The 13,322-nt window shown below is 46.3% G+C and overlaps 1 protein-coding gene across 1 annotated transcript in view; it reads left to right on the top strand.

Moving 5' to 3' along the window:
• SYNDIG1 (synapse differentiation inducing 1) overlaps positions 1-774 on the top strand; it is a 55,773-nt gene extending 54,999 nt beyond the window's left edge. The window contains exon 4 of the mRNA XM_034060955.1: positions 397-774. Within this exon, the coding sequence (XP_033916846.1) occupies positions 397-555 (159 nt within the window). The 3' untranslated portion in view covers positions 556-774. The remainder of the gene's footprint in view (positions 1-396) is intronic.
• Positions 775-13,322: the final 12,548 nt, after the last annotated feature.

A 13,322-nucleotide genomic window follows, 5' to 3' on the forward strand; every position in this document is an offset into this window, starting at 1 on the left:
GCATTCACAACTTCCTTGGGCAACCCATTCCAGTGCCTCACCAAAAGAGGATTGTAGCTGTGTCTGGAAGGGACATGGCAGATCCTTGGCTCACAGCCCATATTTCCACATTCTCATGGGAGGCTGAGCCATCTCAGGAGTCATCATGATGCATAGTATTAAATCCTAGGGTATGTTTAAGCTTAAAGGCACTTAAAAGTACCACTTGAGATGCCATCGGTTCAATAATCATCCTAACTGTGCAAATAACCTCATTCAGCTGAACAAGTACCTGATCTCCAACCAGTTCACTGTCATATCCCAGGACCATGTTTCAGCCAAGAAATGAGCATCACATCTTCATTTCTAGGGGGAACAAGTAAATACATTGCATTGTTGTTGTTGTGTATCTTGCAGACAAACAAAGCAGTTGCCAAGGGGGACTTCCACCATGCAAGCTCCAGCTCCCGGCGAGCGCTCTTCCTGGCTGTCCTGTCCATCACAATCGGAACTGGCATCTACGTTGGGGTGGCCGTGGCTCTTATTGCCTATTTGTCCAAAAACAATCATTTATGAGCCTCAGGAAAGGGGGAGAACCAGCCACCCGGCGCCTGCACTGCAGAACCCCCCAGCAGATCAGACTGCATGACTTACCACAAAGATGAAGAGACAAACACCTTCTGGGGGCAGGTACAGGATAACGTGGGCTTGTGCATTATTGTAGGGTGGGAAGCTGGCTGGGGGGATAGTTCTGCAGTCTGTGATGCACAAGTCTTGCTTCTCTTCATGACCCCCCGTACAAGAAAAAACAGAAGGAAAGAGAGAAAGAAAGAAAAAGAAAGAAAAGGAAAAGAAAGAAAAAAAGGAAAAAGGAAAAGGAAGTTGGGGGAGGTGTGGAGAGGGGTGTTTGCCTTTTCCTTCTTTGCAATATGGTGTTTACAAGCAGCTGGCAAACTGAGCTGTTCTCTCAATACCTTTTTGGGGACCTGAACTTTGCAGCCAGCATGAGCTTGTGCTTAGTTTGCTTGTTAAGCACTGCACTGAGAGCTGGGAAAGCCTGGACGGTGTCTGGCAATGTAACAACAGGAAGAAGAATATGCTCTCTTTTGTTTTGAACACAGGACTTAACTTGCCTAAGAGTGAAGCAGAGACCTCAGCGTAGAATGGCATTGCCTACTCTTCTTGTGTGGGTAGGTTTCCATGGAAGGAGAAAAGGAAATAAAAAAAGTATTCTTTTCTTTCCTTTCCTTGTTTTTGGGTTAAGATGTGACCCACAGGCCGACCCAGTGCAGAACAGCTGAGGTTGCTGCATGACTTGGCTCCGCGGACTGAGGGTGAAGTCGAAGTAGCATGAGATCCATTGTAAAACGAATTCCTCCATCCGGTCATATCGTGATAACGGCACATTCCTGTGGCATATTGCTCACCTGGGCTCCTCCGTCTTACCATGGAGACCTGCGTAGCAGTGCAAGAAACCTGGGGGGGAGGAGGGGAGGGAGGGAATGCAAACTGAAATACTAATAAGTTACAAATCACGGTAAAGCATGGGAATTAACCAGGGGAAGGAACGCTTCATACATCTATGGGGTCCTGCTCGCATCGGAGCAGTGAAGGAGACCACTCAGATCACAAGCTCACAGCTCATCCGTGGACCAGGGACACAACATAGCCATGGAGAGACAAGGTTGTCCCTCGATAAGCAGCGCAATGGTACGCTGTAAGGAAACTGAGCACTGTCCTTACTCCACTGACTGAAATGATACAGTTATTTTCTTCCCCACAATCAACCTTTTATTTCTTTTTTGTCTTACAGATGTACTATTTCATCCCACCAAAGGTGTATCAGCATAGATATATATGTATCTCCGTATACATATATACAAGAAAGAAGCTGATCAAAACAATAAGCATTTTATTATTCATTGCCTTGTGTTTTACAAACATTTCTTTACTCAAGAATGTCTCAAAGACCTTTATTTTCCAACTCTGTATTGTGTGTCAGCTTTGCTCTGGGGCAGGATTTTTCTCCTGTTTTGGGGTTGGCATTACTTTGGGTTTAATTTGACTTTTTTCTTTTAATTTTAGGGGGGAGGAGGACAAACACATCCAAAACTATTTTTCTGCTAGTTATACAGTTTATTAAAATACATGGTACACAGCTGCTGATGCTCCGTGTGACACTTTCTTTGGATGGATGTGAAGCATTAGGCTTGAATGAAACATACCTCAGTACCTCAAGTTCAGCTACATGGAGAAGTATCCATATGGAGCATCCCATACTGTACCTGGACCTAAAGACCTGTTGCAGTCACTGACAGTTCTTTCGCATTGATTTGTTTGGCTTCAGACTAAAGCTGGAGACTACCAGTGTACTACTGCCACTCATCTAGGGAGACAGATGTGACATTAGGCAGAAGTTCTTCCCTGTGAGGGTGCTGAGGCCCTGGCACAGGGTGCCCAGAGAAGCTGTGGCTGCTCCATCCCCGGCAGTGTTCAAGGCCAGGTTGGACACAGGGGCTTGGAGCAACCTGGTCTAGTGGAAGGAGGGTTGGAACTGGATGAACTTTAAGGTCCTTTCCAGCCCAAACCAGTCTGGGATTCTATGATTCCCAGAATAAATGTGCCATGAACTTCCTATTGTGTGTTCAGGCAGATTTGACATCTGCCTTATGCGGATGACATTGGTGTTTCTGAGTAATGCCACAGTGTACATATCTGTATGAACCAGGAAATCACAGTCTGATAGAGAGATCTCCATAAATTGCTATAGCAATTGGTCCTGCTCTCTAGAGCCATACCCTTCAAGAGTGGTTATGAAATGCTATAAGAAATTATTGAGCTAAAACACACATTATTCATTGTTGGCTGCTTGTTGCTGATGGTTCTCTGTTTGTAACTCCTTCTCTGGGAAAGCAGGGGTTGTGTACCAGGGAGGAGAGACAGGGATGCTACAACTACTGTGAATGGTGAATTGGAAGAAGTCGGGAAGAAGTACTGACAGATAAAGACAGACCCTTGAAAGCTTCCTTATCTACAGATGGACACCAAGAAAATGCCTCTGGGTGCTTTCCTTTTTCAAAGCAGCTTTTTGAAACTGAGCTGGTGTATCTGCCATTCTAGCTTGAACTTACCCCTTAAACCTCAGAAGCCATTGCTGTTTATATGCTCTCTCCATGCTTAAAGGCTACTTTATTTTTAATGAGCATCACTTTTAGTGCTCTGCCCTCCTGTGTTTGCACACAGGGAGATCCTGTTTAGTTTACTGGCATCACAGAGTGAGTGAAGAGAATCAGCTAGGTTGGAAAAGACCTTTAAGATCATCAAGTCCAAAAGTCAGTCAGTCTCTCAAAGGCTACAGCTGCCTCATTACTTCCCTCCCTTCCTGAAGTGAGACTTTCTAAACAGGTCTCACCCAGGAGACCTGAGACTCCTCAATCAGGAAATGTCAAAGAAGCGGCACTGATATCTTTATCAATGACAAACTAGTGAGAGCTAAGATCTACTATGAGGAAAAACACCAAACTGTGAAGTCCAGGGTCAGAAGGCTCCAGCTTAATCATGGGATGTAGGATGCCATTGTCGATTAACCTCAAAAGATACATGAGGAGTGCTGGAGACTCACTGATAGGGAAGAAAAAAACCCCTCTTTGTGAACATCTCAGAGCTCAGGAGAACAGAGAGATGCTCAGCAAATAATGTGCTGGGTCAGAGACTAATTACACATTACATCTGCTATCTGACGGGATTTCATAACCCCCTGATACCTCCACTGATTCTCAGTGCCTTCATTTGGGAATCTTCCTATCCTTGAGCATTTTTATCTCTCTCAGCCTGAAATGAATGTCTCCCGTGCTCCACACAACACCCACCGGCTGGCTAGCTTGCAAGAGCTCCCTTGCTGAGGCAAGGAGAGGGCATAGCAAAGCTGCTTGGGAGCATCACTGTAACCCAAGGCTGGAAGAGACGGGGGCAGACACCAGCCTGCCTGGCCATGGCAGTGGCAACCACTTTCTCTGGGCTGGCTGCCATGCACCCTCCCTCCAAAACTTGGGGAATGCCATGTGGTGAGCTCCAAAGGGAATTCACAGGCAGCCAACAACCGTCAGCTCTTCTGTGATCTCCTCTTCATTTCTTCCTGCATCACTGAGTACATGGATGGCTGGAGGGTGTTTCTAACCTGAGGGACTTGTTAATTCAGTAACCACTTCTGATAGAGCTTGGCAGAGGAAGTGGACATATTTAATAAAACTAAGTCCCTGTAAACTTCACAGTAAAGAGCAGTGCAACAGCAGAGATGTACCCGATCACTGCGCCCAGAGGAAGGGCACAAAGAGAGAGGACGATGGGCATTAGACATCAGAAGACACACACTTAGGCTGCTGAAAGTCAGCATGCACGACAGGCCATGATACACACAGGGTCTGCAGGAGAACAGGTTTCATCAGTCTTAGAGTTCACTACACTTGGCTGTTAGCAGCACAAGATGAACAATAGCAGAAGGGTGCAACTAGGAGATCTTGTTATGTTCCTGGTTTCCCCAGGGCCAGATGCAGTCCAACTAGCCTAGTCCTGGGCTCAGACAACTTCAAATCCAAAACAAGGGGCAGAGATGATGGACAACAAGAACAGTGCCAGTTTTCCCAACTAAACTAATCCAGGACTTTTCAGCATCCTCTGCTTTCTGTATCAGGCCAGCACAAAAGATGCTGTGGCATGGTTCCTCAGGCAGCCTGGTCACTGCAGCTCAGGTTTCCACTTCCCTTGTGCAGCACAGAACATTGGGTTTTACTTCAGATGTCATGGGCAGGAGTCAGTCTTGCAGACACAAGGATCATAGCCATGTCAAAGGAATGAAAGCAGGAGGTGCCAACAGTGTTGCAGTCTACGGTGATATGGTGAGAACATCACATGTCTCCTGTTTGTTGCTCATGAGGCAGCTCTGGTGACCCAGCTTGCAATGGTCAGAAGGTAGGAGCTACTCCACTTTTCCTTCCTTGGACATGTCCAAGTGTACTTATGGCAGACTGCTCTAGCCATTTCAGGGCAGTGGCTGTCTGGGGAAGGAAGCAGAGGGGTGGGAAAGGGCTCTGGGAGAGGTGGGAAATAGGAGAGAATCTGTAATTTACCACATCCAATCTAACATCACACACTATCTTGCCGGGGTCACAACACCCCCTCTCTACTTATTTGTCTGACCAGTAGCAGGCTGTGCTTGTGCAAAGGTGAAGCATCAGAAGTGATATACCAGGTAGGTTACAGCAGCTTTCCCTTCCCAACGCAAGGTTATGTATTCCCATATCTCTCAGATTCAATTTGTCCTTCCAGAAAACTCAGAGGAGTTCGCTCTCTCTCAGAATCATGTGATTTTTTAGTGTCATATATGTACAGAAATGTGCATAAATACGTACGCATACATATATAGGTGTCTATGTGCATATATACACATACATGTATATGTGAAATACAGTACAGAAAGACTAAGAGAAATCAATTGACTTGTTCTCCATTAAGGAGAATGCTGCCGTGGATTTCAACACAAAACAAACAGAACAATAGTGATCAATAATGATATGCAAAATGGGTAACAGATCCCCAGAGCTACCCTTTGCTGCTTCCCTGCTCTCTGCTTTTGGGTCAGCTGTTTGCTGAGTTTATAATCCCTGTCACCTTTCTCAGTGCATCTTTTGTTAGCATTGGGTGGAGGCAAGCTGATGGTTGTGTATGGAAGGGTACTGACACATCCTTAGCAGCATGCTGCCCATTGTTTTGCAGAAGAAGGGACCCAGCCCCTAGTACAGCAGGTCTTAATCCAAATTGGCTATGGATTTCTTCTATGATAAGCCTTAATAGAGTCTGTACTGCCCTCCAGGGAATGGCAGTTCATCTCAGCCATCTACCAACCTTTGAAGCCATCCTCTTTGGAGATCTGCAGTCTCTAGGAATTAGGGATGGTGGCTGCAGGTAGGGCCATAGAACACATTAGGTTTGCAGGGACTTCTGAAGGTCTCCACTCTGGCCTTTTGCCTGCACCCCAAATTCTTCTCACAAACATGCTGCATGACCCTCAGAAATATAACTTTCTTTGTGCAAAACCAAGCAAAAAGACAAAACAACACGTGGTTGGACCACCAGTTTTTGCTCTTCCAGAAGAATTTGCAACTCTTCTCTTTGAATTCCCCCCAGACTGAATGCCAATTTGAGCACTCAGGGAACTGTGATTGAATCACATTTAGTACTGGGTTCCAATGTCTTAATTTTGACCTAGAATTGGTTTATTCATTGTATTTTAAGAACACCTACCTTAGTCCCAGCGTATTTGTTATTTTCTACTCATCTGAGCCATACCCAAGAGGCAAGACTGATCACAAGAAATAAATGGATGCTCAAATGAGCCAAAATGCAGGTGAAATAATACAGATTTTCTTTCAAAACCAGGTTCATGAATCAACAGCTTGTATTACTACTAAATTGCTTCAGTTACTTAAGAGCAGAATAACTTAACAGAATAACTTAAGAGCAGAATAACTTAAGTAACAGAATAACAGCCTCATCAAGGAAGCAAACCATCTTGGAGACCAGGAAGAACATCAGTACAACTGCTGCACTGCCAACAGCAACACACAAAACTGAGCCATTAAATGAGTAACCCAAAACATCTCACTAAGTCCAAATGCTTGCTTGCATGCAGGAGGAAAAGAATGTTTAAGATGACATTAAGATGGACTGGAAACAGTCCACAAGTAGAGAAAAGCAGAAAAAAGTCCTATCTGAAAGTTATGAGCACTGGGAACAAGGATGGCATTGACCTGGTAGCAGACTGAGGTACTGCAAACTCTCATGCCAACTGCCCTCATCAAATTAAAGCCATGGAGATCCTCTCTAACCAGGAAAGGAGACAAACAGGCAGCCCTTGGTTCAGCAAACTGCTTCATGAACTTCTACATGTTCAGGTAGAGCAATGCACATATATACATCATTGCAAGGCTACTTCCCGTTCTGGAGGGTTGGCAAACACCTCGGTAAACCACTGCCTACCACATTATATTGGCCTGTAGACCATTGATCCCACCTTACATGCTGCACACCAATATATCTTTCCCATTTCTTCATCTTTTCATAGGATTCTGGAAAGGAGCTGAGATGACTCCAGCCACCACAACCTGTCCTAGCCTTCCTCTATTATTTCCTGGGCTTAATTAGTTCATCTGCCCATTTCTGGAGCGTTGCCTTTGAACTCTCACCATCAACTTTCAAGCAGCCAGTGACTTCTTGACTCATCAAAGAAAAAAACCTCCTTTTTCCTGCCTCCCTCCAAGAAAGGAACCTTTCGGCTCACTCTTGGCACACAGCAGCAATTAGAGCCAGTTACATTTTCTAATCATTTTATGTTTGCTCGGAACGTTTTCCATCAGAAAAATGCCATTTAATCAAAAGGAGAGCTTGGCTGCAGGAAGATGTTGGCTCCAAGGGTGTTTTGCAATAGAGAAAATGAAAAGCAAAACCCTTTCCCAATGGCAGAATATTTCCCACTGACCTTTCCAAGGGAGACTGTTCCCTTTTGAAATTATATGTCTCTCAATATTTGATGCTGATCAAACTGCAGCCGGGCTGGCAAGAGCACAACTTGAATTCTCTTTTAACTGCAACTTGGTTTGACAGATCCAAACTGAAATTGTTACAAATCTTTTCTTTTTACTCTTATTTGAGGGGACTGCCAAACTGCAATATTTTGCTGTATTTTGATGCAGAAAGAGACATTTATATTGCAATATTGCCTTTCACATAGGAAGTCTATGCCCAGATTTTTATACGTCATTGGTCTGTAGAGAAATTCTCCCTTGCCCCATGAAGAACAGCTCTCCTAAGCCCTCTGCATTGAGTAATGAATCCTTGGAAGTACATACTCCTCCTCTTCTGCAGTGACGATCCTGACCCTGGAGCTGAAGGGTAAGACACTCCAGCAGACTGTTGCACAGATATCCCCATGTACTCTCCTCATCCCATGGTCTCCCTTCCCAGAGGATGTTCCCACACATCTGGAGCAAAAACAGAAGCTCAGAAACAAGACTTGGGTGCTGGTTGGTGGGGCTGGTGCTGGATAGAGCTGGGGCCTTGTGGCAAAACACAGCAAAGCAGCTCCACACTGATGCTCTCAGAAGAGAAGCTGCAGACATCAAGACACACACTCCCTCTGTGCAGCCCTGGTTTCTATCCAGTTCTGACATCAATCTCCTTCTGAAGGTTAGACACGACACCTTCAACTGATCTGATCTGCAAGGTCAACAGGCAGCAGCATCCTTCCTGCTTTTGTGATCCCACCAGACTCTAAACTCCAACACAATTATTTGCTAACCCTCCATGTTGCTCAGGAGCTAGCTCAGCATCCTTAGAGCTGAGATGAAGATCATGCCTGTATCTCTGGGGCATTCTGCAGCAGAACATTGAACTCCTTCCTGATGGACTGACAACCAGCTTCAGTCCAGGAGGGCTAGCCTCTGCTTTCTCCTGCAGTAGCAAGCACAAACCAGTGCCTCCAGAGGACAGTTCAGAGCAAGAGATTAAAGCTGTGAGCTATGTGTTGGAAGGCTGCGATTCTCTGCTGGGTGGACACATGCTGCAGTGTGCTCAAGTTAGGTTCTGTGTATCTTTAGCACCATCAAGATGCTCACTCTGGTCTCCCATGACCTGTGCTAATGCTCAGTCCTTACTGAGTCCCATGCCCAGATACATTTTCAGACTATTCTTCCCACCAGATATGTGTGGGCTTCCCTATTCCACCTATTTCTGCAGCTCAAGGCTGTGCAGCACTGCGTTACCTGGAGATTAGTGGGAGCAACTGGTTAGGAGCCCATTCTCAAATTGCTCCTGGCAGGCTGAGGAAGGCCCTGAGGTGCCACCATCACTTGGCATCATCAAGGAATTGTTAGCTGGGAGTCTTCCTATGGCTGGAGGCAGTCTGTGCATGCTGCTGCACAGGCCCTTGATTTACTTCAGCACCACAGCATGGTAGGAGGCATGGAAGGGACTCAGGGCAGAGTGCAACAGGTCTAAATGGAGCATCTTCCAAGAGCTGAGCCCCAGGGTGATGATCATTACCTAGAGGGTCTTTTAAGGCTCCGATCTCTTGAAAACCAGTTGCTGGTTGTTTTCACTTTCCCCTTAGGCATCACCACAAATGAGTTTTTCTTCTTCCTTCCTTGGCTTTCCTCACCACACACACTGTTGGCCAGCTTATTCATCTGGAATCTGCCATTTGCTAACTGATCTGATTAGAGTTAATTACTAATTATTTGTATTACTACAAACCTGATGCTATGCGCACCATGGGAATACAATTTAATTACCGCATAATATCAATTAGATGCATGAATTAAAATGTTCACGTTTTAATACGAGCCCGCTTTCTGTTTTCAGTTGTTTGAGCTGCAAAGCTCGAGGAGAAAAAAGAGCTGTTGCTCCAGGCTGTTGAGCAGTGAGAGATGGGCAGAGCTCCCAAATCAGGTGGGAGAATGGGGTTCACAATTCCCAGGTGGGGAAGAATTCTTCCTGGAAGGATTTTTTAACCAGAAAAGCTGTCATTGTACACTATGTAAGTTCTACATCGTCTAGCAGCAAGGAGTTTATGAAGAACCACCTCTTTGTGTTCATTGTGACCTAGACAACAGCTGGGGCTGTTGCTGGACATAGGTAGAAATGCAGGGGGGACCATTATGGTCCTTCCTTTCCTCCTTGCTGAGTAAGTCATAGTGGGGAGGGAGGACTCAGCACTGACCTCCATCACACCACATCCAGTTGCCTCTGATGCAGGATAAGCCACCCATCACTCCTCAACAAGACCTTATGTCTAAACATAAGGCTTTTTTTACTGTGAGGATGATCAAACACTGGAAGACTTTGCCCAGCGAGGCTGTCAAGGCTCCATCCTTGGAGATACTCAAAACCCAACTCAGCATAGCCCTGAGCTACCTGCTCTGGGTGACCCTGCACGAGTGGGACAGGGGGACTGCCAGCCTCAGCTCTGGTGCTGCAATGCTCTCACATCAGCTTGAGCCATGACAGATTAAGATGCTCAAGCCCAACATCTGGTTCTTGATAAGACTTCTCAGGAGCTGGCTCATGGTGAGTAAGGAAGAAACTTGCTAAACCCTGGGGTATGCTGGAGAGCAGGAAAAGTGCAGGGGATTCAGGAGGCAAACTCATCCCTCCAAAGTGGCATGGCTGAGGGCACTTGTCCGAGACAACCCTCTCTATTTAATGTGTCTCCACCTCTGTAAGGTCACTGGACCTCACAAAAGGGCTTAGAAAGGACCTCTGTGTTCAGGAATGACCCAGCCCACCGGATCAACCTACTTGTGAAGCCGAACAGCAGAAGCGTTCGACTCCCGCATAAAACCAGCCGGCCTCCTGCTCAGCACCGCTGCACGATGTTGCCCTCTAGTGTCTCCTCTCCTGTGAGCTTTTCTCCTTCCCTAAACTGTGGATCTGGAAATTCGGGCAGCCCACTGGCAATGATGAAGTGTTATAGCACACAGGACCATTCTATTAAATAAAATGGGGGAAAAATACCTACTTTTGGGAAGAAAAAAGGAAAAACAAAACCAACACAAAACCCACAGAGTACAACATTCTCCTATGGAAGACAGCCATCCCTGGTCAGTCTCCTATTTCCCCCATAGCATCTTTTCCCCTGCCCTGTTAGAAAGATGACCATACCTACCTGCCCTGCAGCCACTACCTCTGCTCTCAGGAAGCTGCAGTCGATGACAATGAGGTGGATGAGGAGCTGCTCCACTGAAGCCTCGGTGCCTAGCATCAGCATCCGAGCTGCCTCATTCAGGCACATCAGCCCACTTCATCACTTTAAGCACTGCCAGTACAGCAGGAAGGCAACCTCCCTGCTCAGCCTTGTTTTCCATAGCCTGGGGAGTAATCCAAAGGAGAACATCACAAAGGGGACAAAATAGGACATTGGAATAGGTCAGGTTAACAAGGGATTTCCAAGAAAAGCTGGGAGAGACATGGTCACAAGTAAGCTTAAAGACAGTAACAGAGGGGTATGTAAGCTCACCAAGCCTCCCTTCAATGCTTATCAAAGCTGCCTGGTGTTAGGCAGGTGGGCAGTCTGCACTGATGGGGTATTACTTTTGAACACTCTGTGACTGTCCCTGTGCTGTCTCTATCATCCAGCAGGAAGGCAGGGAGCAGATTACAGAAGTTAATCTTTATTGACAGCTCTTAGAAGGACTCCTTAAGGCTGGCTTGCGAGTGTCACTGCTAATGTGTTGGGCTTGGCAGGTGAAAAAGGTGAAGATGTCAAGAAGCTGTATTTAACAACATGGTTCCCATGCAGATCTAGGCTCTTCTGGTTCACCAACCCCAGGAGACTAAGGACAGTGATAAACTGAAGAGTAGTCACATTATAGTCTATACTGCAGTATATATACACTATCATCACTAGTCACATCATTGTCTATACTGCAGTAACCACCCATCATCCCCAGCCAAGCCCAAAGCACCTGGGTGCTCCGTGCTCTAAAAACACACCTCTGAATTCACACTTCCCACAAAGCAACTGATTTCTGTTTGGTTCCTGTCCACTTTTTAGTGAGCATGAAACAAGTCAGCTCATGATTCCACTGGGAGGTGTCCTATGGGTCCTTAATATCAGGATGGCCATTCTTGCACCAAGACAGTGCTGTCTTCCTGGACCTATCACTTCTCCTACCTAAGCTACTTTGCCCTTCAAACTGCCTCCTATGGGATCCCTTGCTCCCCTGCTCTGAGGCACAGTTACAGCCTGGTTTCTGAGAAACTACTTCTCCCATCACCCCAGCGCCACAGCCTCGGTGGGCAGTAATATCTTGCCAATGCTGCAAAAACACAAGCAGAGTGAAAGGGATACATAGCATCAGTCCACGACAGTGTTGTAGAAGTCTCCATATAGGATCCATCCCCTGAAGAAGTAAGGAAGGAAATGCAACAAGGCAAATCAACCAGGGCTTATGGAAAATAGGGCTTGTCAAACAAACCTGATTTCCCTCTGCGATGAGATTACAAATCTGGTTGATAAAGGGAACTGTCCGGAGGTAATAGGCTTAAATCTTCAGAGGGCTTTTGACTTCAACAAATAGCATTTGGTTTTAAAGAATGTGTACTGTGTAGCATCAATAAAGCATGAGCTAACCAGGTTAAGAGCTGCCTACCCGACAGATACCCAGCAGCAACCAGCAGAAACCAGCATGAAATAGGAATAGCTCTAGTGAGGCGGCATGAGGAGCAGGACTGTGCCCAGAATGGTTTGCTGCTTTCTGCCTGGCTTTGAGGTTGATGCAGATGAAGCTAGAAAGCGATGCAAATGCCAGCAGCTCAATAGAGAGTGATAAAGATGAGGCAGCCGCACCAAGACATCTTGGGCACTGAGGTAGTAGGAATCAGCCACCCAGAGTCAGCTTGAATAAGCAAAGTCTTGTGTCTAGCAAAAAGAAACACATGAAGCAGGGATTGTACCCTGAAATGGGGTTTCAATGGCCACAGGACTGAATGGGACCTCCCAGCATGAGGATTTGGCAAAGAGACATAATCTTTGCCCACCAACAGACCACATGTGACTTCATGCTGTGATGAGGAGACCAGTCCTGGTATACCAGGGGATTGAGAAAGCATGGAAAAGTCAAAGACAGTGAGGAAAAATGCTACCTAAACTACCTTGGAGCTGGGGAAAAGGGAGAGGGGTGCATTAGCAAAGTGGCTCAACCAGCTTGAGCTGCTGAGAGCTTCATGGCAGGCCCTCACCCTATACATCCTCATTTCTTCTGAGCACTGCCCTTCAGCTTCAAGGACTCCTCTTTCCTCCTGATGTACAGCCAAGATGGTGAGCAAAGGCCATGTCCACCCACAGCCTGGCTCCTCTGGGCTGACACAGCCCTGTGACCATATGGATGCTGCAGACCAGACCTGTATGACCCCTCACTGCAGGTAGGGCTGGTGTGCACACTTGCAGTGTCTCGGTGGTATTCAAGCCTCAGCAGAGCACTGTGTCACACGAGCAAGGCTGGGAATAACCTCTGTAATCTGCAGCATCGTAACCATGCAAATTTGCAATTTTCCCCAAATGAGACACTTGCACGTCAATTGTCTGCTACCAATTACAGGACAGGCAGTAAAAGCCTCAAAAAAGTAGCATCAGCCTCTGTTGGGATCATTAAAAGACAGTACTGTAATCTCAGCCAGCATTTTAGGTGCTTAACAAACCAAAAAGGGCAGACTTCCCTTAAGAAAAGCAGCAAGAACCTGCCAAATGTGTCTTTTAACCGAGTGGAGCTTGCCAAGGTGAGTTTAGCAGT

Source organism: Melopsittacus undulatus, chromosome 3, assembly GCF_012275295.1.
Source record: "Melopsittacus undulatus isolate bMelUnd1 chromosome 3, bMelUnd1.mat.Z, whole genome shotgun sequence".
Lineage (NCBI taxonomy): Eukaryota > Metazoa > Chordata > Aves > Psittaciformes > Psittaculidae > Melopsittacus > Melopsittacus undulatus.